Here is a 26,911-nt window from a genome sequence, read left to right as displayed (position 1 = left end):
TCAGACAGGGACCTCATCTGCTTTTTCATCGTGTGTCCCCAGTGCCCAGCTCTGCCCCTGGTGCAGACTTTGTTCACTTTGTCAGGCGAATGAAGGTGCAAAATGCTGGGATGCCCACCAGGGAGGGGCTGGGCCCCTGAAGGAGGCAGGCCGTGGGGAAGGGAGTCTCGCTCACTGCTCATCCCATCCCGGGGTTTATGGGATGTGCCAGACAGTAATGGTGGTGATGAGCTTCACAGACATCCTGCTTCTACGGAGAGATGCCCAACAAGTCAGGATCACGACAGGGAGAGGGCGGGGCGCTGCAGGGGACGTCTCATTGGGCTCCACTCAGTGAGGGTGGAAAATGTTCCAAGCAAAAGGATGTGTACAAAGACCCAGCGATGGGGGAGGCATGAAGTTTTGCTGGGGCTACACGGTCACCAGAGGGACCAGGGAAAGTGGCCGAGGAATGAGGCTGCAGACGTCGGCAAGGGCCAGCTCGCTGCGGAATGTGGACCTTAGCCGATAGGCGGCGGGGGGAAGAGACACCTAAGCCCCTCAAATTGAATGAGCTGGGGAGAGTGGGGGCCCCGTGCAGGAGGGCCAGGACCGGCCGGGAGGAGCCAGAGCCGCCTCGGGGTGCGAAGTCTCTGCTACCGCTGGGACTCGGGGCGTCTGGCTGTGGGGACCAGGCGTGAAGCCCCTGCGTTCCCAATGCCCGCGTGTCAGGGAGTCGGGCCGCGATGGCAAGGGAAGGAAGGCTGGTGGCCGGAGAAGGCTGTGCAGGGTCCCCTTGCACAGAGGGTGGACGGGGTGTCCACGCGCTCTCCCACCACCCCAGCGCCAAGCCAGGGGGCAGCCCGGGGACAGCCCGGGGAAGGAGACTCGGAGGGTGCGTGGCCCGCCCTGTTCTTAGCAGGAGCGAAACTGGTGCCTCACCCGGGTGGCGGGGATCCTAACACCGCTCTCATCCTCCACCCGCCCCTGCCCGCCCAGACCCCGGCCAGACGCGGGAGGCACACAGGAAGGAGAAGCAGCGAGGCGACCCCGAGCTCAGCTGGGTGGCGCTGAATGGTGATGCCATTCGACCTCACGCATTTGGTCCATTCCCTCCACACACGTCTTTGTTTTATTCTGAGCGGGATGGCGCTATCCTCGAGCACCTCCCCGTGTGCAGAAGAGAATGAATTGACATCAAACAGGTGATTACCCCGTAATGCCCCCCGAGGGGCAGCTGGGACAGATGCCAGAGGGCCCCACCCACTCACGGCAGCTTTCTAGCTCACCCTCCGAAGCTGGGCTCCAGGGAGGAAGGCGACTTGCAGCCTTCACACTGGGCTGCGATTCCAGCTCCATCCCGCTCCGTGCTCTCATCTGTGAAATGCAGATCATGATTCAGTCCTTGTAGGTGTTTGGGAGGATTAAAGAAATGATCATTTGAAGTGGGCAGAGGAAGCTCAGCAGACGGCCCCTGCTGTAACTGTTACGTGTCCTCGCCCCGTTCCGCAGTGAGAAAACAAGGGCTCCGCGAGGGAAGCGGGGGCTCATCCACGGAAAAGTCAGCCACGCTGGTGGGAGGAGCTGGTCACCATGGACCCGAGAAGGAAATTCCCACCACAGTGGGGAGGCTGGGAGGAAATAGCATTTATGTTTATTGTGATGGATATGCAAACTTGTACAACTCCTTGGAAGGGCAGTTGGGTAATGTTTAAAATATTAAATATTAAAACTATTTTAAATGTCATGCCTTTGACACTGCAAACCTGCTTCTAGGAATTTAGCCACCAGTAACACTCGCACAAGAGAATGATGGCTGTAAGCCTGAGAATGTTCATGGTAGCCCTTATTCTCCATAGTGAAAAGTGGTAGAAGCCACAGAGAATGTATTAAATAAATACAGGTGCATCCTGAAAACTTAGAGCTCCTGGCACATAATGGCTCCATCCAAACCCTGGCACTGAGAAGACTGAACTCTAGCCCGGTTCTAGCAGCAGGAGGCTGTGTCCCTAGGATGACCCCAGCCCCTCATTAAAATGCCTGCCTGAGAAAGCCCAAGGCTGCCAGGAGAATTTCCCATTTGTTCCAGCCAACCCCTGACCACAGGCTTTGACCTGCCTTCCTCAGAGCATTTACTAAGAAGGGCTTACAATTATGAACCTTCCTCGGTCCCTTTGAGGTGTATGTGTACCGTCCACAGCTCAGGGGTCTTTCCCAACGACCTGAAAGCCACTCCCTTGAAACGGACTCATCAGGAAGGATAGGGCTTTTATGGAGGGTAGAATTCTGACAGCCCGGTCTCATCTACACTGACCCACCCTTGGTGATTTTTCACTTGAGCGCCACTGCCCACAACCCCCCCCCCCCACTCCCTCATCCTCCCTTTAAAACACCAGTCACCTCTGAGGGACTTCCCTGGCGGTCCAGTGGTTAGGACGCAGCGGTCTCACTGCCAGGGGCCCGGGTTAGATCCCTGGTCAGGGAACTAAGATCCTGTAAGCCACGCAGCATGGCCAAAAAAAATAAACGCAATAAAAAAAATTTTTTAATAAAAATGGGCATAAATCAACTATACTCTAATACATTAAACCCTGGTCACCTCTGCACAAATCAGAACAGAACTCAGCTCTTCCCCTCCTGTCTGTAATGACTGAATAATATCTATTTTCACCACTTTAACTAATGTCAGCTGTATTTATCTTCGACCAGCCATAGAATGGAATAGTATGTAAACTTTAAAGAAGGTTCTACGTGGGGACTTCCCTAGTGGTCCAGTGGTTAAGACTCTGCGCTCCCAATGCAGGGGGCCCGGGAACTAGATCCCGCATGCCGCAACTAAAGATCCTGCACGCATCAGTGAAGATCCCAAGTGCTGCAACTAAGACCCGGGGCAGCCAAATAAATAAATAAATATTTTTTTTAAAAAAAAGAAAGAAGGTTCTATGTGGAGAAGCACTTAAGAGTAGTGTCTGGAACACATTAAATGTATTAACTATTATGATTATGGAGATTAACATTTTTCATCTGTTGGAAAAAAGAATGCATTATGGGTGTATACATATATAAAAATGTATTGAGCCGCAGACTTAAGATTAGTATATTTTATGCTTTCAACTGTTCCATAAAAGTTTTTAAAAATGGAGACTGTGTTAAAACTATATGTTCTTACATGGAACGTTATTCAAAATATATGTTTAGATGAAACAAGCAAGTTCCAAAACAGTTTGCTTAACAGAATCATATTATATGCATACACATATATAATATCCCCAAACAGAATATATATATCATATACTATATATAACGTCAGTATGTGCCAAAAATAAATATTTCAAGAGCTTATATATTTCTGGAATACGTGCACTAATTTTACAAGTGTACGTTTTACATTTTACAAGTGTACATTCCTGTTCCAGGTTGCAACACTTGGAATCAGCCAGGTCCTGATGCGAGACGCTCAGGCCGTTCCGCTGACACGCAGTCTCCCTCCTCACCACCAGAGGGCCGCCAGGAGCACCCGCCGGGTCGCGCCACCGCCTCCCAGCACATGGGATGCCTGCCTTGAGCCTCCTCTTGCTCAGGTATTTTTACATAATCGCTGGTCAGATTGTACTGTAAACTGGACACGCTGTGCTTCTTGACGCGTTCTCCCTGCATCACACATTCTGAAAGCCTTTAAATGTTAAAAACAAACATTAACTCGGTTATGTTTCTCCAGCCTAACAGTCATGGGTTCTTCAAAGCTAGAATAGGAGAAAGAATGAAAGTAATTTTTTTTTTTTGATTGAAGTGTAGTTGATTTACAATGTTGTGTTCGTTTCTGCTCTACAGCAAAGGGATTCGGTTATACATATACATACCTTCTTTTTTATATTCTTTTCCATTATGGTTTATCTCAGGATATTGAATACAGTTCCCTGTGCTATACAGTAGGACCTTGTTCTTTCTCCATTCTGTATGTAATAGTTTGCATTTGCGAATCCCAAACTCCCAGTCCGTCCCTCCCCCACCCGGAAGTAATTCTTTCTGAGCACCTACCACGTGCTGGACTGTCCCCCCGCACACAGCATCTTATCAAATTCTCACAACAATTAGGTTGGTGGCGTTAATCCCCATTTTTCAGATGAGAACACTGAGATTCTGAGGGATTAAGTGATTTACCCAAGCTCACCAGCTAGTCACTGGTAGAATCCGAATCCCTGCAAGCCAGCAGGGTCCTAAGATTTTGCTTTACCCTCTATAAAGCCCCCACTTGTCTCCACATTTATGAGTGAAGAAAATAAATCCAGGGTGTGTTGGTGGGAGACCTCAATCAGAACTCAGGTGTCCAGATACCCAGAACGTGCCCTTGCTAATGTGCCCTCTGCCTTCAAGTCTGGTATGCCCCTGGCTGTGACCAGTGCAGAAACACGAAGGCCTGGCATTGCTCTCTGACTTGCCATGTGGTTCAAAATTCAAAAAGAAAAACAGTAAAAAAAAGAAAGAAAACAACTTTCCTTCCTCTCCTCTCTGCCCTCTCTGCCCTCTACCATCCACTCACCCAGTTCCACTCCCTGGAGGCAAACTTGCTTATTTTTCCAGAGATTATTTTATATGTATGCAAATCAACATTGTAGTTGTTTTTTTCTGAGTTGCAGTTCCCTGGCTACGGTATCCCCAAAAACCCAGAGACAGTGTCACCTAGCATTATTATTACTAACTATCCCCATATCACAAAGACAAAACCTGAGCCCTTGGGAGCTGGAGTGAACTGCCCAAGGTCCCACAGCAGGACAACTGAGGATCTGAATCTAAGGATGGTTCTGACCTGGGCAGGCCCCTGGGTCCTGCTCTTCCCAGTGTCCCTTTTGTGTTTGTGTCACTCTCTCCCGCCTCCCTTCCTTCTCTCTCCCTGCTGTAATCACTTATAAACCCTCACCTCCCTGGAGTGTTGCTAAATTCGAATCACAGGTGGGAGGACCTTAAAGGTGGAGTCCAGCCCTCACACTTTACAGACGGGCAAACTAAGGCCCAGGAAGGCTCCTGCACATGTCGGATTTCTACAACCAGCCCTTGCTCAGCCGTTCCCTTTCCCGCCTCTGTCTGCCCAACTCCCTCTTGCTCTTGCATCCCTCACGTAAACAGCCAGCCAGCTCTTCATGTGAGAGCACCCCTGGTTTTGCATCTTCCAAAAAACTCATCTCATCAGTCCACACCTTCCTAGCAACGCTCCAAGGGTCAAAACGCTGGCCTTGCACCTTCTCTTCTCTCCTCTCCTCCTGTGACAGGCCGGAATCTTACCCATGCTGTTCCCCCCTCACCCTGACTCGGTTATTAGCTATTTATCCTTCAGTCTCAGAACTCCCTGGTGACCAATCCAGAGGCGCTCACGGCTTTTCCCTCAGCTCCAACCTCCCTGTGTCTCCTGGAGACCATGAGCTCAGAGGGAACAGCGCCTGGGCCTGTCTTGTTCACCACTGTGTCTCCAGTGTCTGGCGCTGTGCTCCACCCCTCCACTCGCTAGTTCATAGGCTCCATCACGGTTTGATGGAAGGATGAATGAATGAACGATCCGGCAGAGGGAAGAGCCTGATCGCACCAGGGAGGTGTGCAATCAAAAGCTGTGTGCGGTAATACCAAGTCTTCCTGTGAAGTAGACTGAGGAGTGTGCAGAGGGTAATTAGGAGAAATAAAGTTAGAATATTCTCTTCCCTCTAATAAGCATCTGAGCACGTCTGTGCCAGGCCCCGTGCTGAAAAAGAGCCCACAGACGGACCAAGTGGGGCCCTGTTAGTCCTGTGAGGGTTCTCAGCACCTAAGTCTGATGAAAGCCCCTCCGCCCCACCAATCCCCAGGTGCTCCTACACAGCCTATTCTGCATAAACCTTGAAGCGGATCACAGCCCACAGAAGTCCAGTCAAGGACCACAGCTTAAGTATCCCTCCTCTAGGTGGAACGAGAAAAATCAAATGAGTGCTTGGAGCGCTAGCCACGCCAAGACAGCAGTGAGGGCGGAACCCAGCGCTTCGGAGACGGTTGCGGGGACAAGGCCTTAGGGCCAGGGAAGGAACGGCGATGGGAGGCCCTTGGACCCGTTTTAAGAAACTTACCCTAGTCTCCACAAACGGGGAGCCGGGCAAACTTTCCGCGCCCAGAAATACCCTAATCTCCAGGCAGGCTCGGAAAGATGACGCAAGCAGCGCGCGAGGCCGTGCCAAAATACGACAGCCCCGCCCCCGCCGGTGCATTGTGGGGGGGGTTTAAAGGCACCAACCGGATACCGGTCTCGCGAGCGAGCGAGCGAGATTCACGCGGATGACAGAGATTGGGTGGGGAGGGGAAGGCAAGGCTTCTACTCTCCGAGCAAGAGTCCCGCCCCCCGGCCGGGCTGGGCCAATCCCAAGGCCTCCCGGTCCTGGCCCTGGGGATTGGTCCGAGGGCTCACATGGTTAAGCGGGCCGTGGGGCCGTGGACCGAGCCGACTCCCGGGCACTTGACCGAGGCGGCGATGGTGTCTTTGCACAGCAGCGAAGGGCCGGAGAGACCTAGACTCAGAAGCTCGCGGGCTGCCGGCCGGTCTCGGCCTCCGCACACGGCCGTGGGCAAGTCGAGTTCGAACACTTGCTGAATAAAGAGCCCGCCTAAAAGGTGATCCGGCCCTCAGTTACCTCGCCTGTGACATGGGTACAGTGTTGCCGGGAGAACAGGGTTGCCTCAGGTCTAGGTGAGGCGGGGTGCGTGGAATGCCTGCCAAGTAAGAAGCGGGGCGAAGGCCTGGCGGGACGCAGCGGCCCGGGGAAACGGGCACCCTGTTCATCTGCCCAGAAAGCTGGCCGTGGATCCCGTGTTGAGCCGAGCAGCGCTCCCTGTCCTCGAATGACTTCAGGGACCAGTCGTAGACAGTGGGTATGTGGCGGGCCTGCACCCTCTAGGTGCGAACCACTTGACTTTTGTTGTCTTAACTAGATCTTTCCAACAGCGGTGCGGGATCATTGTCGTAGACGGGGAGACTTTGCTGAGGCCGCACAGCCTGGAGTGAAGGAGCCAGGGTTGGACCCAGGCATCAACCTGCCCAACCCGCAGGCCTTCTAGCAGGTGGCTCCTGTACCCCGAGGGGGGCCTGTGCAGCGCCTCCAGAGGGGACTCGGCCCTCGTCCATGAGACCCACCTGTCACTCGTGTCCCCTTGTTTCCATCATCAGCCCCAGTGTCTGGAAAACCTTTACAGGCCCGTGGTGTTCTAGGAGCATAATTAGGATGCTGGAACCACGGCCCAGAGTCGCGAGTTTCACCGTACAGGATGGGGCCTGCCCCTGAGCCGTCTAGGCATGGCCACGTCGGGATCCTTTTCCCCAGAACCAAAGGCACCCACCGCCCATTAGGATGTCTGGCCCTCGAGAGGAGGGGCTCTCTGACACATGAGATCATCACAACGGACCCTGCCTCACTTTCTTTGTTATTAGACTATATTAAGAAAAAAAAAGGGACTTCCCTGGCCGTCCAGTGATTAAGACTCCGAGCTTCCACTGGAGGGGCACGGGTTCGATCCCTGGTCGGGGAACGAAGATCCCGCATGCCCCGCCACGTGGCAATCAATCAATCAGTTTTAGATTTACTGAAAAGTTAAGAGTCGGGAGTGCCCTTATTACAGCCCCCCACATACACACATATACGGGCACACACACCATTTCCTTTATTGTTAACATCTTGCATTAGTTGTACATTTGCTACATTTGATGAGATGATATTGATACATTATTATTAACTAGAGTCCATAGTTTGTTCAGAGTTTCTTAGTTTTTCCCCAGTGTGTTTCTTCTGTGTCAGGATCCCATCAAGGATACTGCGTCACATGTAATTGTCCACCTCACTTTCTCATTGTGAAGGTGCAGTATTGAGAGAGGAGGTTAAAGAAGCACGTAATTGCTTAACTTGTTCTTGGCTTTAAGTCTGAGAAAATGCTAGGGAAGAGGCTGCTGCTGGGGGCTGCGTTTTGGTGTTGTGTCTGGCGGGTGCCAGCCGAGTGGGGCACCGGGTCCTGGGGAAGGGCGGGGCCCTGAGGAGGGGCTTCCCTCCAGAGCGACCCTTCTCAGAGCGGCCCCTCGGGTTGGGGTGATGGCAAGTTATGTTTGGAGGATAGAAAATTTCAGTTTGGTGTGATGAAAACATTCTGGACATGGATAGTGGTGATGGTTACACAAATTTACTTAATACCACTGATTGTACACTTTAAAATGCTTAAGTTTCATGTATATTTTACCACAGTTTTTTTAAAGCTGAAGAAATAAATATGCAATTTAAACAAGACATCCATTTTTAGCTTTTCAGTAAAGAAAACCTATATGTATATATTTCAAAACTAAACAGAACTGTTCTTTGGAGGCCCTACATTCCTAGAATAAGGTTCCTCCACAGACCTGGGATGAGGGCTCAGTGCAGACCGGGCTGCAGCACCGCCATCACTATTACTAATAACAGTAACATTAAAAAGAGCTGCCCGTGAGTGGCCAGCTGTGCAGGCCACTTTGTCTCATGTATTCCTCTCATAGCTCCAGGGGCAGTTACACTCATTAGCCTCATTTAAAGAAGGGGAACTTGGCACAGAGAGGTTAAGAGACTCACCCAAGGTCACACAGCTGGTAGTGGCAGCGCCAGGTTCCTACCAGAACCAGGACTTTCTCACTACCCACTGCCGTGCCAGCCAAGCATTCCAAACCCCTCCAAAGCCAGCTTAGTAACAGGAGAAAGGTGTCCCTCAACAGGCCTGCAAGTGAGGCTGGTGGGTGACTGCGGAATCCTCTTTCTGGTCAAAGTGAGGACTAACTATTGGTGGGAAGCACTGGTTGCCTGCTTTTTCAGAAAGCTGCAGTAGTGGCCCGTGGTTATTAAACACACGGGTCTGTTCTACAGCAGTGTTCTCCAGGTATCACCTGTAAATCTCCAGCCCCACACTGGCTGGATTTTGATGTTGCACCAAAAGAGTTCCATAGCCAAGGAATTTAAGAAACTACACCTCCCCTGCCCCGCAGAGATTCACAAGGCCTTCTAGAGGCTCTGAAAAGTCCTGTCCAGAAGGAACTCGTTAAGCTTTGTCTAACGTAGTGATTCCCAACCTTATTTGACCCCAGAGGCCCATTTTCAATGCACGACCAGCCCCCAGCCTCCAGGTTGCCGTGCACAGCTGCCCGGGCGATACTGGGAAACGTGCTGCTTGTAAACAAGGGGTCTCACGTCTTCACTTCGTGGATGAGGCACAGACGTGCAAAGAGGTTAAGTGGCTTAACCACGGCCCCTCCTGGCTCAACTTAGAAAGTCAATATGAAATTGTTTAGGTTACAGAAACAGCAGTTGTCAAACTTACAAGAAGGCTGGCTGGCAGTGCAGGGGGATTCCAGCAAATGCTGGGATCAAGGAACTAGTACATGTTTTCTGATGAAACCCTTTAGATCCTACCACTTTCAGGGCAAAATGGGGGTTTTGTCTTGTCAGTGAAATCGTGGAAGTGTCCCCCCTCTGCCCCCACGGTGAAAAGGGATCATTGCACTGAGGTTCAGCAAAGTCCCAGCCTAGCAGGACACTGTGCCCCGTGCTTTACACCTCACCGGACAGGGAATTCCACTGGAAATGTGGGAGCGCCCCTGTCAAACGTTTCCATCCTTTGGAGTAAAGGAGATTCTTTCTTCAAAGTGAACACTCGGATGCTTAACCCTGTGAGCGGAGTTTTGGGTGGCTGTGCAGTTGCTCTGGGCCAGTGATCACTGCTTTACAGACGGAAAGTAGAGGTGGGCGGCGCCAGGGGACGTTCGGGAGAGAGAGGGTGCACCGGCAGCCCCCCTGTGCTTGGTGCCACGGTGGAGACTGGGAAAAAGACAGTCCACACCCTCCTGGTGGTTAGAAGCCTCTAGACACAGGCAGTCTCTGAGTCTGAACTCCTCCTCTGCCTCTTGCTACCTGTGAGACCTTAAGCAGGTTACTTCTGCCTTCGGCTCTATTACCCCATCTTCAAACTGCGGCGATAATAAGCTACCTCGTTAACATTGTGGATGTCGGATAAAGCCGTTAGATCGGGCCAGCTCATGGCGGTAGCACAGCCGTGATTATCACAAGCATGACTCTCCAGCCACAAACGTGTGTGCGGGAAGTTCCACTGGCTCTGTTTTCTATAACAGCCTAATTTCTGACCCCAGTTCCCATTCCACGATTCCACGGGCTGGCACATCACAGGAGTCAGTTCCAGAGTTCTGCCCCTTCCTAAGTCAGGACTCCCACAGGGACAGGGCCCGGGGAGGGGAGAGTGGGGACCTGCTGGCCACTCATCGTTTATCCACACAGGTACTGCAGGCTCCGGGTCCCATGCCACAGTGCTGTCCCCAGCCTCGAGGGCCACTTTGGCCAGCCTGCCTGGAGTCCTACCACCTGGGTGCACAACCTGCATTGCTCTCTGGGGGCTGGCGGGCAGCAGGCCTGGGACCTTGTCACCTGCCTTCCCACCGCAGCCCAGGGAATCTTCCCATGGCCCAGGATACCTCATTGCCCCCTGCTTCTCCAGGACAGTTTGCCCACAAGGGAGACTCCAGTTCTTCCTTCCTTTTCCTTACATCCTTGTTTTCCTAAGGGCTAGGACTCTGGCAAAAACCAAAATCTGAAAGACCCACAGACACCTGCTTTCAATCCTAGGACAAGGGACCCAGGCTGGCTCCTGCTTGCAGGGGGAGAAGGAGCAGGAAGGCGGAGGGAAAGTGGCAATGTAGGTGGTCCCTGCTTCGCACAGTTCCGATGTGCACAGATTTTAATTACTGTGGTCTAGTTAAATAACACCAGTCCCCAACACGGTTCAAATATCAGTTACCTCGATGTGTTAACGTGAGTTACTGCGTCAAGTACAAACTGTGCTGCAAGCTATTCAGTCTGCAAATCACCCGCAGGTGTGCCTCAGACCCACAACCCATCATGGCGCTGCTTTCAAAGTCATTGGTCAGGGCTTCCCTGGTGGTGCAGTGGTTAAGAATCCGCCTGCCAATGCAGGGGACACGGGTTCGAGCCCTGGTCCAGGAAGATCCCACATGCCGCAGAGCAACTAAGCCCGTGCGCCACAACTACTGAGCCTGCACTCTAGAGCCCGCGAGCCACAACTACTGAGCCTGCGTGCCACAACTACTGAAGCCCGCGAGCCTAGAGCCTGTGCTCTGCAACAAGAGAAACCACTGCAATGAGAAGCCCATGCACTGCAATGAAGAGTAGGCCCCCGCTTGCGGCAACTACAGAAAGCCTGCACACAACAACGAGACCCAACACGGCCAAAAATTTTAAAAATAAATAAATAAATAATTTTTAAAAAGTCGTTGGTCACCACACACCTGCTACTCAGTTCCTACACAGCCAGCAAAGTGTGAGTTGTGTTGCCTTCTGTGATAAACCCACTTAATGTGTTACAAAAATGCATCACTGACACAGGGAATTGGCCAAAAGATGGAAGTGCAGGAAAGGTACCAAAAACACTAATAGAGCTGGCAGTGCAATTGGAGTGAAGGGTGACGGTCCTAGAAGGAAAGGAGGACAGGGGAGGGTGGAGGTGCGGCTCTGCCGCTGCGCCAGGGCTGGAGGTGTGTGGCTGAGGGACCTGGGGAGGGGCGAGAAGGAGGAAGACGCCGAGGAAGTGGTGCCGGCAAAAACCTTTGCGGTAAAGGAACTCAGAGACGCTTCAAATCACTGAGCGTGCAAAGGTCACGTTGGAGGCTGGCCCAGACCTAGAAAAGATGATGATGGTTCACCACGGCAGAGAAAAGATGCTCATTCCATATCCTAAGTTATACAATGAGAAGAAGGCGAGCACTGTTCAAACTACTCCTGATAAGTTTTTTTCTTAAAATTGTGGTTAAATACACATACTGTAAAATCTACCACCCCGTCCACTTCCAAGTGTACGGTTCTGTGGTATTAAGTACACTCACACTGTTGGAAAAATTCAGAACACTTCATGAGTTTGTGTCCCCCTTGTGCAGGATCGTGCTCACCTTCTCTGTATCCTTCCAATTTTTTTTTAATAAATTTATTTATTTTTGGCTGCATTGGGTCTTCGTTGCTGCGCGCGGGCTTTCTCTAATTGCGGTGAGTGGGGGCTACTCTTCGTTGTGGTGTGCGGGCTTCTCGTTGCGGTGGCTTCTCTTGTTGCAGAACACGGGCTCTAGGTGCGCAGGCTTCAGTACTTGTGGCTCGCAGGCTCTAGAGCACAGGCTCAGTAGTTGTGGCACGTGGGCTCAGTAGTTGTGGCTCTTGGGCTCTAGAGCACAGGCTCAGTAGTTGTGGCTCACGGGCTTAGTTGCTCCACGGCATGTGGGATCTTCCCAGACCAGGGCTCAAACCCATGTCCCCTGCATTGGAAGGCGGATTCTTAACCACTGTGCCCCCAGGGAAGTCCCTAAACAACTTATTTTAACTTAAACTGTCTAAAAGAAAATATATATATATATATTTTTTTTAATATTTATTTATTTATTTGGTTGCACCGGATCTTAGTTTCAGCAGGCAGGCTACTTTGTTGAGGCTCCTTGGTTGTGGCATGCATGTGGGATCTAGTTCCCTGACCAGGGATCGAACCCGGGCCCCCTGCCTTGGGATCGTGGAGTCTTATCCACTGCGCCACCAGGGAAGTCCCCCCAAAATATCTTTATAAATAAAAGAACATTCCTGTATTTGCCAATTTTACTGGATACACAGCTTCTTTCAAACCATATTTAACCCATTATCTATTGCAGAGGCAGGAAAACTTAAAAAAAAAAAAAAATCTATGTTTTCCAGACTCTCTTGCAGCTAGGATTCTGTTGGAGATATGGTTTTACCAATTAAACACACCCATGCAAGCCTTGGGAGGTAATCTTTCCAAAGAGATTAGCACAATGGGTGGCAAGCAGGCTATGGCAGGCATGTGTGTTGGCAGTAGCTGGACCCACGTCCCACTGCCTGGTCACCTGCTTCATGGTGTGGGTGACCAGACAGGAGCAAGCCCCTGAATTCTGGGTGACAGCTGTGGCAACAGAGACATAAAGCACAGGTCTAGGGCAGCCCTTGATGTCTGTGCCTTTTTGTAAGCACTTAACTCCATCTATGAAATCCCTTTCTACTTGAAATACCTGGAGTGGTTTGTTTCCCGCCCTGAACGCTGAATGAATCAACAACGGCTTTCATGTGAAGCCCAAAGCCTTTTGTTTGGGGAAGAGTCCACCGATTCCAATGCCACACCATCTCTCATGCACAGTCCATACACCAGTGATAGATTGTGTATAATTTCCAGTCTTGGTTTCTTTAAAGTGGAGTGAGGACTGAAAGGCACTACGTTAGCGGCTGACACACAGAATCCTTCTAGATGTTTATGATTTCCCCCAATGTCTTCACCTGTCTGACTCGAACGTAATTCAACAGTATTTTTAGGGACTTGCCTTTATCCAGTCTTCCCAGATAAGAATTCAACTTAGTTTTCTTAGAAACAACAGCTCTGGGGATTCCCCGGTGGTCCATTGGTTAAGACTCTGCCTTCCAATGCAGGGGGCGCAGGTTTGATGCCTGGTTGGGGAACTAAGATCCCACATACCATGTGGTGTAGCCAAAGGAAAAAAAAAAGAAAAGAAACAACAACTCCTTTTGCCCTCATATTTCACTGACTTACTGTAGCATTTCATTTCCCCTCCCTGTGAGTTTATACATCCTGGTCCATTGACATCACGCTTGGCCATGTGACTTGCTTCAACCAATGGAATATGAGAGGATGTGACATGTGTCATTTCTGAGCAGAAACCGAAGAGCCAGCATGTAGTTCTCTCCATAGCTCATTTCCTTCTGCCACAGAACAGGTGCTATGGCCTGAATGTGTCCCCTGCCCCCAAAATTCACATGCTAAAGCCCCAGTCCCCAATATGATGGTATCTGGAGATGAGGCCTTTGGGAGGGAATTAGTTCATGAGGGTAAATTCCTCATGAATGGGATTCGTGCCCTTATGAAAAGAAACACTAGAGAGGTGATTTCTCTCTCTGCCATGCCAGGACACAGCAAGAAGGGAGCCATCTGTAAACCAGGAAGAGAGTCTTTGCCAGAACTGGACCATGCTGCCCCCCCAAACCCAGGCTCCCAGCGTCCAGAACTGTGAGGAATAAATGTTTGTTGTTTAAGTACCCCCAGTCGATGGTATTGTTATAGCAGCCAGAACTGACCAAGCAACAGACAGTGCTCCAGATAGAAGCTGTTCCATCAGCCCGGGTCTCAGAATAAGAGCAGGTGCGGCAAAGTCACAGCCAACCCCGGATGGACATGTAGCTGGGGCAAGAAATGTTCTAGCCGCTGAGATTTGACTGTCATTTGTGCCTGCAGTATAACCCAGCCTCTCATGATTGATACAGTTACCCTTACTTTCCCTGAGGTTGTGTGTTGGAGTTTGCTCTACTGGGTTCTGTGACTACAAGTGCAGAGATCATTTCAAAAACCTTCCCCCGGGTTCTCTAAAAAAAAACTAAAAATGGAACTACCGTATGATCCAGCAATCCCACTCCTGGGCATATATCCAGAGAAAACCATACTTTGAAAAGATACATGCACCCCCTATGTTCATAGCAGCACTATTCACAATAGCCAAGACATGGAAGCAACCTAAATGTCCATCGACAGGTGAATGGATAAAGAAGATGTGGTACATATATACAATGGAATAGTACTCAGCCATAAAAAAGAATGATATAATGCCATTTGCAGCAACATGGATGGACCTAGAGAATATCATATTAAGTGAAGTAAGTCAGACAGGGGAAGATAAATATCATATGATATCACTTATATGTGGAATTTAAAAATTGATACAAATGAACTTATTTACAAAATGGAAACAGACTCACAGACATAGGAAACAAACTTACGGTTACCAGAGGGGAAAGGGGGGTAGCGGGAGGGATAAATTAGGAGTTTGAGATTAACACATACACACTACTATATATAAAATAGATAATCAATAGGGACCTACTGTAAGGCACAGGGAACTCTACTCAGTATTCTGTAATAACCTATATGGGAAAAGAATCCCTCTATGGGAAAAGTGTTTGTAGCTAACACTTGCTGAGTAATACTGGTTTTTTTTTTTTTTTGGCTGCACCGCGTGGCATGCGGGATCTCAGTTCCCCGACCAGGGATCGAACCCGTGCCCCCTGCATTGGAAGCGCGGAGTCTTAACCACTGGACTGCCAGAGAAGTCCCGCTTTTTTTTTTAAACTTCTGTTCTTTTAGAATCACCCTGTAATTCACCTGGAGGGAACAGAATTACTCTATTTCCTCAGGCCTCAAAGATTCCCTCGTCACCCACAGTGAGCAAGACGCAGTTCCAGCCACTGGCCCACTCTAAGATTCAGTGTTAACCAGAGCAAGCCCTGGACCTCATGGAATCACATTCTGGTTGGGGGCTCAAACCCTAAGCAAGAAGCACAAGTATGTGTCGTGCAGGGAAACATACTCTGGAGGAAAATGAAGCAGTAGATAAAGGGTGAGCAGTGGTGGTGTTGTTTTGAAGGCCCCGCTAAAGGGGGTCACGCTTGAGCAGAGGTCTGGCGAAGAGAAGGAGTGAGTTCTTTAGGACCCTGGAGGAAGAGCATCCTTTTTATTTTTTACTTTTTAAAATTTTTTATTGAAATATAGCTGATTTACAGTGTTGTGTTAGTTTCAGGTGTACAGCAAAGTGATTCATATATATTTTTTTTTTCAGATTCTTTTCCATTATAGGTTATTACAAGATATTGAATATAGTTTCTCATGTTCTACAGTAGGACCTTGTTGTTTATCTATCTTATATAAAGTAGTGTGTATCGGTTAATCCCAAACTCCTATCTTATCCCTCCCCCCCACCCCCCTTTCCCTCCTGGTAACCATAAGTTTGTTTTCTATGTCTGTGAGTCTTTCTGTTAGGAAGAGCATTTTAGAAAGAGGGGAAGACCCTCAGGCTGGGGCTGGCAGTGCAGGTGGGGAAGAGACGTCCGATTTGGGAGGCGTCCGGGGAGAGTGGCAGGCTTTGCTGCTGGATCAGATGGAGATGTGAGGAGCTGGGAGTGTTTTCAGAGACACCAAGGAACCCCCGAGCACCTGGCTGAGGCAGGCAGTGTTTACTGAGACGGGGAGCTCTGGGGGTGTCGGGGAGCGGAATCACGGGCTCACTTCTGGACAGAGAACAGGTGGGACAAATCGAAAACAAATAGCAAGATGGTGACTTCACCCAGCCATATCTCTAACCCCACACCACCCCGCAAATAAAGGGCAGAGATTGTCAGATAGGATTTTCTAAAAGCAAGAGCCAACTATAAGAAACCCACTTTAAATACTGGGTTGGCCAAAAAGTGCCTTCGGTTTTTAAGGAAAAATAAAAGACACATTTTTCATTTTCACCAAGAACTTTATTGAACAAAGTAGTCACACTTTTGTTCCACTACCTTCTGCCATTTTTCAGGCAACTTCATAATTCCATCTTCCCCAAACTTTTTATCTTTTTGATAAAAGGTACTGTTCTGAGTACCTTTTACAGTCTTCCAGGGAATTGAAATTTTTTTCCATTAAGAGAATTTTGTAAAGACCGAAATAAATGGAAATCCAAAGGTGCAGTGTCTGGTGAATATGGCAGATGAATCAGAACTTCCCAGCCAAGCTGTAACAGTTTTTGCCTGGTCATCAAAAACATGGCGGTCTTGCGGTATCCTGATGGAAGATTATGCATTCTCTGTTGACTAATTCTGGACGTTTCTCATCAAGTGCCGCTTTCAGTTGGTCTAACTGGGAGCAGTACTTGTTGGAATTAATCGTTTGGTTTTCTGGAAGAAGCTCATAGTAGAGGACTCCCTTCTAATCCCACCATATACAGAACATCACCTTCTTTGGATGAAGACTGGCCTTTGGTGTGGTTGGTGGTGGTTCATTTCGCTTGCCCCACGATCTCTTCCATTCCACATTGTTTTACAGTATCCACTTTTCATTGCCCGTCACAATTTGTTTTAAAAACGGAACATTTTCCTTACGTTTCAGTAGAGAATCGCATGGGGAAATACGGTCAAGAAGGTTTTTTTCGCTTAACTTATGTGGAACCCAAACGTCAAAGCGATGAATATAACCAAGCTGGTGCAAATGATTTTCATAGCTTGATTCGGATATTTTGAGTATGGTGGCTATCTCCCACATGGTATAACATTGATTGTTCTCAATTAATGTCTTCATTTGATCGCTATCAACTTCAACTAGTCTACCTGACCGTGGAGCATCGTCCAGTGAGAAATCTCCAGCACGAACCTTCAAAAACCACTTTTGACACATTGGATCAGTCACAGCAACTTCTCCATACGCTGCGCAAATCTTTTTTTGCATTTCAGTTGCGTTTTTACCTTTCCTGAAATAATAAAGCATAATATGCTGAAAATGTTGCTTTTTTTCTTCCATCTTCCATATTAAAATGGCTGCACAAAAATTCACCAATTTTGATAAGTTTTTTTTAAATGCACGCTGATGTGACAGCTGTCACGTACAATCTAACAAAATTGTTTCGAATGAAGTTAAAGACAACTAAGTGCTACTAGAGCCATCTTACGGAAAAAAACGAACGAACATTTTGGGCAACCCAGTATAAAGGCACAGATGGGGTAAAAGCGAAGGATGGAAAAGACATCACACTAACACTGATCCAGAGAAAACCAGCCAGAGAGACCATGCTCATATCAGATGAAGTAAATTTCAGAGCAAATAACACTACTAGGAATAAAGTGGGGTGTTTCACGGTGATCAAGGGGTCGATTCATGAAAAGGACACAACAATGCTTTATGTATCTAATAATAGAGCTTCAAAATACAGGAAGCAAAAACAGACTGAACTGTGTGGAGAGAGACAATTGCACAGCTATAAGCCAAAAGTTCAACACCTCTTTCAATAGGTAGAACAAGTAGCACGGATATAGGTCTTAACACTTTCAGCCAAGTTGGCCTGATTGGCATTTTCTAGAACACTCCACCCAACAACAGCAGATGTGACTTCTAAGGTTGGGACTCATCGGTGTGCAGACGTACTGAGTGTCACAGGGCTGGGAGGGAGTGTTGACAGCACACACAAGCCGCGCGGTGTCAATGGCGTCCAAAGGTCGAGCAAGAGAAGGGCCCAGAACTGGTCACTGGATTTGGCCACGTGGAGGCCATTGGTGACCTTGACAACAGCACTTGCGGGGGGGGGGGCGGGGGAGTGTGGGGTTGGGCTGGGTGAGAGGCAGTCCCCACCTATGCTCATTTTCAAGGAGTTTTCCTGAAAAAGTCAGCAAAGCATGAGAAGTGCTGGCAGGAAGCTGTGGCAGGGGGTTCTCGAAAGAAGGGATGCATTTGGAGCAGCTTGGACGCGGCCGGGAAGAACCCAGGAGGGAGAAAGGGAACGTCTGAGGGCGAGGGGAGGATTTCAGAGACGAAGTCCATGAGAGGCGGTGGGGTCCAGCGTCCCCAGGGAGCGGTGACCTTGGCTGGGGACACAGACCGTTCTCAGGTAAGAGAAGAGGCTGGGTACCTCCAGAGGAGCGGCCAGGGCAGCGGCAGGCGTCCCGGAGGGCTTGCGCGCAGGAGAGAGACTGAACTTTCTGCGTTAGAGGCAATCTCCTCTAACTTTATCAATGGGCGGTGGGATGCAGGCTGGACCACGGGCTGGCATTCCCCTCTGGTCGCCGCCATTGCTCGCTTTGCGACCCTGGACGAGTCATCCGGGTGACCTTGGGAAGGTGAGCCTGGAGGCGTCCCCGGGACGGATGGGGCAGCAGGCTGGGAGGAGGCGTAGGAGCGACAGGAAAAGATTCCGGGGTGCGCGTCCTCCGCTGCGCCACTAGAGGGCGCCAAGCGACCGCTCTGTTCCTTAGGGGCGCTTCCCACCCCACCCCCGCCCCGCCCCCCAGCCGCGTCCAGCCCGGCTCAAAGTCGCCAGAAACCCGGGGTGGTTCCAGACTCACCCAGAGGCTCATTAGACAAGGAACCGAGACAGAAAAGGGGGGGGATGCCAGGACGAGCTTCATCAGAAAGTGTCCTGTAGCCCGGTGAGCGATAGGTGGGTGGAGTCCCGCGCTGGCGACGGAATGACGCTGCCTGGTTTCGAGCAGCTGGGAAGGTCAAAATCCAAACTATGCCCTGTGGACCGGCCGCCGCTGCCACCCGGCACCGCGTTCCCGGGGAGTGAGGCGTTGCTTTCACAGCCATTAACCAAGCACCCACGTTGCGCCAGGCCCTGCTGGTGCTGGGAATGAGCCCATGGAATGAATGAATGAATGAATGAATGAATGGGCGAGCCCAATGTGGAATTTCGAGAGGGAAGAGGGGGATGCCAGACGCGGGGCCTGAAGGTGCTGGGCCAGCCGGACTTCCGCTGAGGGCTCAGTGTGGCCCAGGGTTGGGAGAGGGAGAGGGAGAGGGAAGATGGGGATGAGAAGGAGCCCCCAACTTGGATTTGAGGAGCCATCCGGTGCAGTACTTGAAGGAGAAGGGTGGGGACAGTTCAGCACCAACTTCTGATAAAATACATGTGGCCCAGCAGCCACTACCATCCCCCATCAACTTAGAAAGAACTCTCTCTCGCCAGCACCCCCTGCCTACTGCCAACGGAAAGCAGACTCTCCTATGGACATGAGAAAGCGGAGATGCCAAACAGAGTTTGCAGTGGGAGAGGCCAGGTTTGGGTGGAGGGCGCCCCCCCCCCCAACACACACAGAGTCAGCTTGGGGCAGAGTCCTGCCCCAGGAGGCCAAGGGAGCATCTCACAAAAATATCCCCTTCCCTGTCAGCCAGGGACAGTCTAGCCAGCCCCCAGGGTAAGGAATTTAGAGTGCTGGGCACTCTCTGTAAGCAGTCAATCAACATTGACCATTCTTCCTACGATGTATCTATTCAACACAGCAAACATCTTTAGAGAACAGAAATGCAAGCACATTTGATCAATGTATGGAGCCTTGTAGACAGATTGTTCAGGTTCCTCTGATTTCCATTCCCTTAGAAACAACAGACACTTTTAATTCTGAGCCTATCACACATGTAGGGCTGCACATCCGGAGCCCGCTGCTCTGCTGCCCTGGCTCGGAGCCAGATTGCAGATGTTTGAGTCCCTTGGACGCCCAAATGGCTGGCTGCGTCTCCTGGGTGGTGCTGACTCACGGTGCAGGCTGCAAGCAGCCTCTCTCCATCTGCCAGTTTGCTGCTGGGTTTCTGGGGCTCCAATGGTGTGTGGTCAATTCAGAGTTCACTAACCTGCACCTAACAGATTTTCTTCCATCCCTGTTCCTACCCCAAAGGACATGGGGCAGGGGGCAGCCCTTAGCAGAGTGCCTGGTATTGAGTGAGCTCTCAGTGTTAGTTGTTGGTGGCGTTACTATTATTCATTACCATTATGATCATAGCACAAACTCATTGCAGTGCTTTATATTTTTCCAGGAAGTTTATTTAGATCTGCTCGGGCATATGATATAAGACTGGACTAGTGTGAAATAAGTCAGACAGAGAAAGACAAATATCATATGATATCATTTACATGTGGAATCTTCAAAAATGATACAAATGAACTTATTTACAAAACAGAAATAGACTCACAGACAGAAAACAAATTAATGGTAAACAACAAGGACCTATTGTATAGCACAGGGAACTACACTCAATATCTTATAATAGGGATTTCCCTGGTGGTGCAGTGGTTAAGAATCCGCCTGCCAATGCAGGGGACACAGGTTTGAGCCCTGGTCGGGGAAGATCCCACATGCCGCAGAGCAACTAAGCCCATGCGCCACAACTGCTGAGCCTGCACTCTAGAGCCTGCAAGCCACAACTACTGAGCCCATGTGCCACAACTACTGAAGCCTGCGCACCTAGGGCTCCTGCTCCGCAACAAGAGAAGCCACCGCAATGAGAAGCCTGCGCACCGCAACGAAGACCCAATGCAACTAAAAATAAATAAATTAATTAATTTTTAAAAATCTTATAATAACCTATAACGGAAAAGAGTCTGAAACGGATATATATATATCACTTTGCTGTACACTTGAAACTAACACAACATTGTACGTTAACTATACTTCAATTTTTAAAATTCCACACAAAAAAAAGAGTGGACTGATGGAAGGCAGGAGGAGGATGGGATATTAATCTGTCCCCTCTGCCATGAGCTTCTTAAAGACAAGAATCATCTGATTAGTCTTCATGTTCCAGCAGTTTCTGGGGCTTGGCACTGGGTAACTGAGCAAGAATAGGCATACTGCATGTTTTACAGTTTTCCAAAGATGATTTGGGGAAATCAGATCATCCCATCATCATTCTACCAATCAGGATTCAGCTCTCTGACTGTGCACTTTGATATAAAAATAGCTCCTTTGGCTTCCCTTCCTCAGCCCAACTTAAGAAGCGAGTGATGAGTTTGAACTTTCAAAAGCCAATTAATGCTCCTTATAATAACTGTCATTTCTAAACCAAGAATGTGGGCAGCCTGAATTCTGGCCCTTATGTCATGTCGGTGTACTGGAGGAGGTCCAGGCAAATGGGAGCTGGGGGGAAACTTATTGGGCAGGCACGGCAGTCCCTGCCTTGTGTGGACCCAGATGCTGAGGCCATCGGAATGACAGCGTCAGCCCGGGCTGCTATTCTGGGTGGATGCTTGTAGGTCTCCCCCGTGGTCCTCACGGCATTCTGGGGGGAATTATTTGCCATTAGCAACCAGGACCCACAACAGCCAGGCTTCACCCCACCGTTCAGGTGTCACCTCCTGGCTTTCCCGTACATCGCTCTTGCAGTCAGGCCTCTCTGCTTTTGCAGAAGCTGCTTCCTGCTCTGGGAATGTCCCCTCCCAGCCTCCCTCTTTCCTAGCAATGTGACACTTCCCTCATCTCCTCCCCCTCTGAAAAAGATCCTCAGTCTCCCTATGTATATTTAGTAACACAGATGACTATATTCTAGCTCAACACATCGTAGTCATTCATTCGTTCAAAGAAACTACACGGGTTAAGTGCTTAGAACAATGTCAGGCACAGGCTAAGTGCTCAAAACACGTTAGCTCGTTAACACCATTCACTCATTCAGTATTAGTGCAGTGTCTCAGGCTCTGTGCTGTTCGCTGAGTCCACAGCAGTGAACAGGACAGACGTAGTCCCTGACCACCTCTCACCGCCCCCCGCAGGTTCCCACCTTTAGGGCTTGAGGTGTGGGTATTGCGGAGCCCCGCCCAGCACTGGAACTACGAGTCCCAGAAGGCTGCGCGGCGGAGTCACCCGGGCCGCTTGAGCGCGACGTCGTGACGTCGGTACCGTGAGGGGGCCCAGTGGCTGCGGCGGGCGCCGGCCGCGGGCGGCGGGAGGCGGGAGGCGGGCGGCGGGCGGCGGCGGCGGCGGCGGCGGGGCGGGGCCGGCGGGCGGCGGCCTTTAGGGAGGAGTCGCCGCTCACTCTCTTCAGTCAGCAGCGGGCTAGCGGGCGGTCGGCTTGTGCTGCCCGTTTCTCTCGTGCGCCCGCCCGCTCGCTCTCGCGCCGAGTCGCGGCCGCCTTCTCAGCGCTGCCTGCGGGTCCCGAGCGCGGCGCCATGTCGGAGCCCGGGGGCGGCGGCGAGGACGGCTCGGCCGGCCTGGAGGTGTCGGCAGTGCAGAACGTGGCTGACGTGTCGGTGCTGCAGAAGCACCTGCGGAAGCTGGTGCCGCTGCTGCTGGAGGATGGCGGCGAGGCCCCGGCCGCGCTCGAGGCGGCGCTGGAGGAGAAGAGCGCCCTGGAGCAGATGCGCAAGTTCCTCTCGGACCCGCAGGTGCACACGGTCCTGGTGGAGCGCTCCACGCTCAAAGGTGCGGGGCCGGGGCTGCGGTGGGTCCCCCGGCGCCCCGCCTCGCTCCCGCCACACCCCTTGCCGCCGGGGCCCCAGGGTGCCCCCTTCCGGGTCGCGGGGACGGAGGAGGGCGCCCAGCCTCGCCGTCACCCGCAACAATGGGATCGCTTTGTCTGCTCGGCCTCAAGATGGCCGAGTTGGGTGGAGACAGCGTCTCCCGGGCTGAGAGCGGGCGGAGGCCGCATCCCGGCCTCCAATGTCACATGGGCTTTTCGGTTTCGATTTGTGTCCAGGCCAGGCCGGCCTCGGGAGGGATGTGTCAGGGGCGGCGCCGGGGGCAGCCTGGATCGTGGTCCTTCGGTCGTCCGGGTGTAGGGGGAGATCCTGGCGAGCCGGAGCTGGCGGAGCCCTGGCCGGCGGGCATCCCAGCCTCTGCCTTGTGCGGACCCAGATGCCGAGGCCCGAGGAGTGACAGTGACAGCCCCGGCTGCGAGCGGGGCATCACTGTTCTGGGTGGATAGCGCATGCAGGTCTCCCTCTTGGACTTCATGCTGTCCCTGCTGAGTGGGTGCATCTGCCCACTTCAGACGCGAGAAAACTGAGGCTCAGTCGAAGTGACTGCCCCAAGGTCACACCGGCTAATCCTACTCCCTAGGCTAGACTCAACATCTCAGTTTGCAGTCCATTGCTTGTTTTCCTTCATCATGCCTTGTATTTGTGTGATGCTTAGATGATCCTAATGATGACCCCATGGTCTTTGAATCTATTTTACAGATCTTAAAAGGAGAGAGACTTAGGTTAGGCACCTAGTGGAGGGACGGGACCAAAGGTTTGCATATTCCAGCAATCTCCTCAAATAGTGACCTCCCAAAAGCAAGCCTAGGTTCCTCTTCGAGAGTGGAGCTTGCCTTCAGGGAGGGTTTCCCCTTGATGCTTTAAGACCATTTTGTAGCCAGTGTCGAGCTTATTTGACAGCACATGTATGGGTGTGGCACCGTCCCTCCGGGAAGCCTAGGATGATGTCCAGGTAAATGTTAGCTTAGCACCAAGGATTGGGCATTGTCTGAAAGTGTTCGGAGACAAGCTTCTTATAATCTCAAAAGCTGTATGGTTCTGTCAGTAAGAGAAGCTCAACTATCTGCCTCACCACCCCCTCTCACCGCTACACACACTTCCTTTCTTGCAGATAGTTTGTTTCTTTCAAAGGTTTTTCCTACTCAGGAGATGCCTCATTGTAGCATTGGCCTCTGCAGGAGGGTCAGCGAGTGTGAAAGAGTATTTTTCTTAGATCCACAAGGAATGTTCAAAGCAAATAAGCCATCCAGGCATATTTAGAGTATTAAAGTTGTTTAGGGTTTTCTTTTATGTTTGGGGTTGTTTTCCCGCATGGAAACCACTACTGTTTAAAAAAAATTTTTTTTAACTCATCTATTTTCTTTCAAAAAAAGTATATAGTCACGATAGAAAATTAAAGTGTACAGATAAAATTAAAGTCACCTGGAATCCTTCGACCTAGATATGACCACTGTCAGCATTTTGGTATCTGTCTTTCTGGTCGTTTTTTAATGAATATACATTATTTTATTAAAATACACTTTAATCTGCATTGTTATTGTATTTTGAGTAGCTTTACCTTGGCTAATTCTTGATCATATTTTCATTGCACAGTTTTTGTTTTGAAATCAGTGATTCCTACCTTAGGTCTCAGTTTCTTTTTTACAGAAAAAAATTGTAGGTTTTGTTCTTTGCTTCTAGAGCGCTCCTCAGTGATTCACTTTTCTCAAACACCTTAGAATTGAACTTGGCTAAAATTATTGGAGGGGGACCCGATTTCTGTTGAATGCTTTCTGGCGCAGATCACCTCTGTTTTCTTGATGGGTACATTTTCTCCCTTCAGCAAAGCGAGTATCCACGCATCCAAATCTTGGCTCCATAATGACTTGCACTTTTGAATGTTGACTAGGTAATGAGACTGTCTACAGTTGAAATCCTATCTCATTCCTGGATTTATAAAAGTCCTGGGAAGTATTGCTAGTAATTCAACCTGTCTTAACTTATTTTTCACTTAGAGAAATCTGAGGAAAAACTATGTGGCCCCGTCCGTCTTCCTAGCATCCTGGCTACACTACATAATTTAGGTATAAGTGTTAACCCAGCTCACTTAGAAGGAGGGCTGGTTTTCACGAGTTAGCATTGCCATTTGCACATTTAATCAAATTCGAACATCCAGTAGTTATTTACGGTGAAAAGGCAGGCTTGCGTTATGATACGGAGAATAAATCTGAATGGTTTAAACTGAATAAAGACCGCCACCACCAATGAAGTCATATAATTTATTTAATGAACAGGAGAAGTTACTTTTACTTTATCTTCCCCCCACTTCCCCCCTTTTTTATGGAAAGAATTTTCCAAACACATGTAATTGAATATAGAAGCTTTTTTTTATATGAAGGTCTATCTCTATATGTTTTTTTAAGTACTCCAGCTAGCTTTACACTTCTTTTGTTAAAGTAGAGCCTTCTTTAAAGTGTAGAATAAAGGTTGTGACTGTAACAGTTTATGATTTTTTTTTTTTTTTTTTTGGCCACACCGCGAGGCATGCGAGATCTTAGTCCCCCATCCAGTGATCGAATCTAACCTATGCCCCCTGCAGTGGAAGCGCGGAGTCTTAACCACTGGACCACCAGGGAAGTCCCCCTAACAGTTAATTTTGATAGTGAAGAGTTGGTGAAAGGGAACGTTAAATTGTAGCTCCCCGTTTTAAAAAGAGAAATCTCCTTCCTGTAATTCCTGGCCTATAGAAAATTGTTTTCCTCATAGCGTACTTCTAAAAGTATGACCAGGTAGGTGATCCCTACGTGATAGGCATATTACGATGTTAATGGCACTTCTGTAGCGCTTTTTACCTGAAGTGCATTTTGGGGTGTGTTCCTTCCTGTGAAAGGTTGGGTGGTGAAGGTAGGGACCGGTAAGGATGTTGCGGTGTGCAGCTGCTGGAGTGGTGGTTCCAGGGCTTGTCTGGGACCAGGCTGGGAATGGGTGCTGTGGGGTTTTGGTTCGGTTTTGTTCCACTCAGATGTGTTACCCTTGGAGCTTTGTCTTTAAGACTGGAAGTAGTGGCTGCCTTTAGTCGCTGCTTCCCCGAAGCTTGGGCTTTTAGTTGTTCCTGACGTACATAGCTCAGGGGGTTTTACCCTCTCTTCATTAGTGCGGAGATGACTGGAGTTGGAAGACTCCTGACTGGAAGAAAGCCGGTGCTCCTTACAGGACTCGGCTTCCTAGAGACGTGGTGGCATAGGGAGATGTGTGGGGAATGTTTTTGTGGAGTTTTAAACATTATTTTTCTGAGGACTTAATTTCCCTAAAAAGAGAAGAAATGTAGTAGATTGATGATTAAAAAGTATCCATTTCTGGCTTAGACCCCAAAATGGTTAATAAAATGATTAGTAAATTAATAGGACACATTTACTGTGACCCGGCACTGTCTTGGAGCACTGGGCCAGGAGTCCATCAGCCTGGGTTCTTGCTGTCCTGCGCTGTCACGCTGTAGGTGGGCCCTCCACCCTCTGGAGGACAAAGCAGTCTGCAGCGAGATGCGTTTCAAAGTGAGGTGTTTCGTAGTGAGTGAAATTCATGCACAGGAAAGGGAAAGCAGTCATTACTTCTTTTTAAAAAGTAAAGACAGATGGAAATTTCGTCTCTCAGCATCGTGGAGTATCAGGCTGGGAACGGCGGAAGAGATTTAGTCCAGCGCCTCTGTCACGAGTGAGGAAACCAAAACCGCAGGATTTTAAGACCCAGTTAGGAAAAGGATGTTTTAAGAAGGATTCTGAAACCTAAGAACTAATTTCTCTGTTGAATTCCTTGGTATCCATTAAATAGGAGTGTTTGTTTTCATTTACTTCATAGCAATTATTTCTTTTGAATTAGTGTTAGCCTTAAAAAGCATGAAGTCTTAAATCCTTTAGGCATTACTGACTTAGTTGTTTTCACTTCCTTCTCTTTTTTTCTGGAAATGTCAAAAGGAGCCCCAGTTTTACCTTGTGTACAAGGATTACATGGGGTTCAACCCTCCTTTCAAATTCCCAGCAATGTTATGGATGGAAGAGAAGACTCAAGGCTCTCACCACGCCCTTAGCCTCG

General features: G+C 49.7%; 1 protein-coding gene and 1 long non-coding RNA gene across 2 annotated transcripts in view; both read left to right on the top strand.

Annotated features, from left to right (window-relative positions):
* The first annotated feature begins 6,781 nt into the window (after positions 1-6,781).
* On the top strand, positions 6,782-16,348 carry LOC309626602. The gene is made up of 2 exons (XR_014243309.1): positions 6,782-6,864; positions 6,938-16,348. It is a non-coding gene; the product is annotated as an uncharacterized lncRNA (long non-coding RNA).
* A 6,020-nt stretch (positions 16,349-22,368) lies between these two features.
* The window catches only part of DYNC1H1 (dynein cytoplasmic 1 heavy chain 1), a 66,959-nt gene continuing 62,416 nt past the window's right edge, over positions 22,369-26,911 (top strand). Inside the window, exon 1 of the mRNA XM_082387406.1 lies at positions 22,369-22,787. Coding sequence (XP_082243532.1) covers positions 22,535-22,787 — 253 coding nt within the window. The 5' untranslated portion in view covers positions 22,369-22,534. The remainder of the gene's footprint in view (positions 22,788-26,911) is intronic.

The sequence above is a fragment of the Balaenoptera borealis genome (assembly GCF_965194805.1).
Source record: "Balaenoptera borealis genome assembly, chromosome: 3".
Classification (NCBI taxonomy): domain Eukaryota; kingdom Metazoa; phylum Chordata; class Mammalia; order Artiodactyla; family Balaenopteridae; genus Balaenoptera; species Balaenoptera borealis.
The sequence above is the reverse complement of the archived record's forward strand: the minus strand, read 5'-3'. Positions and strand labels throughout refer to the sequence as shown.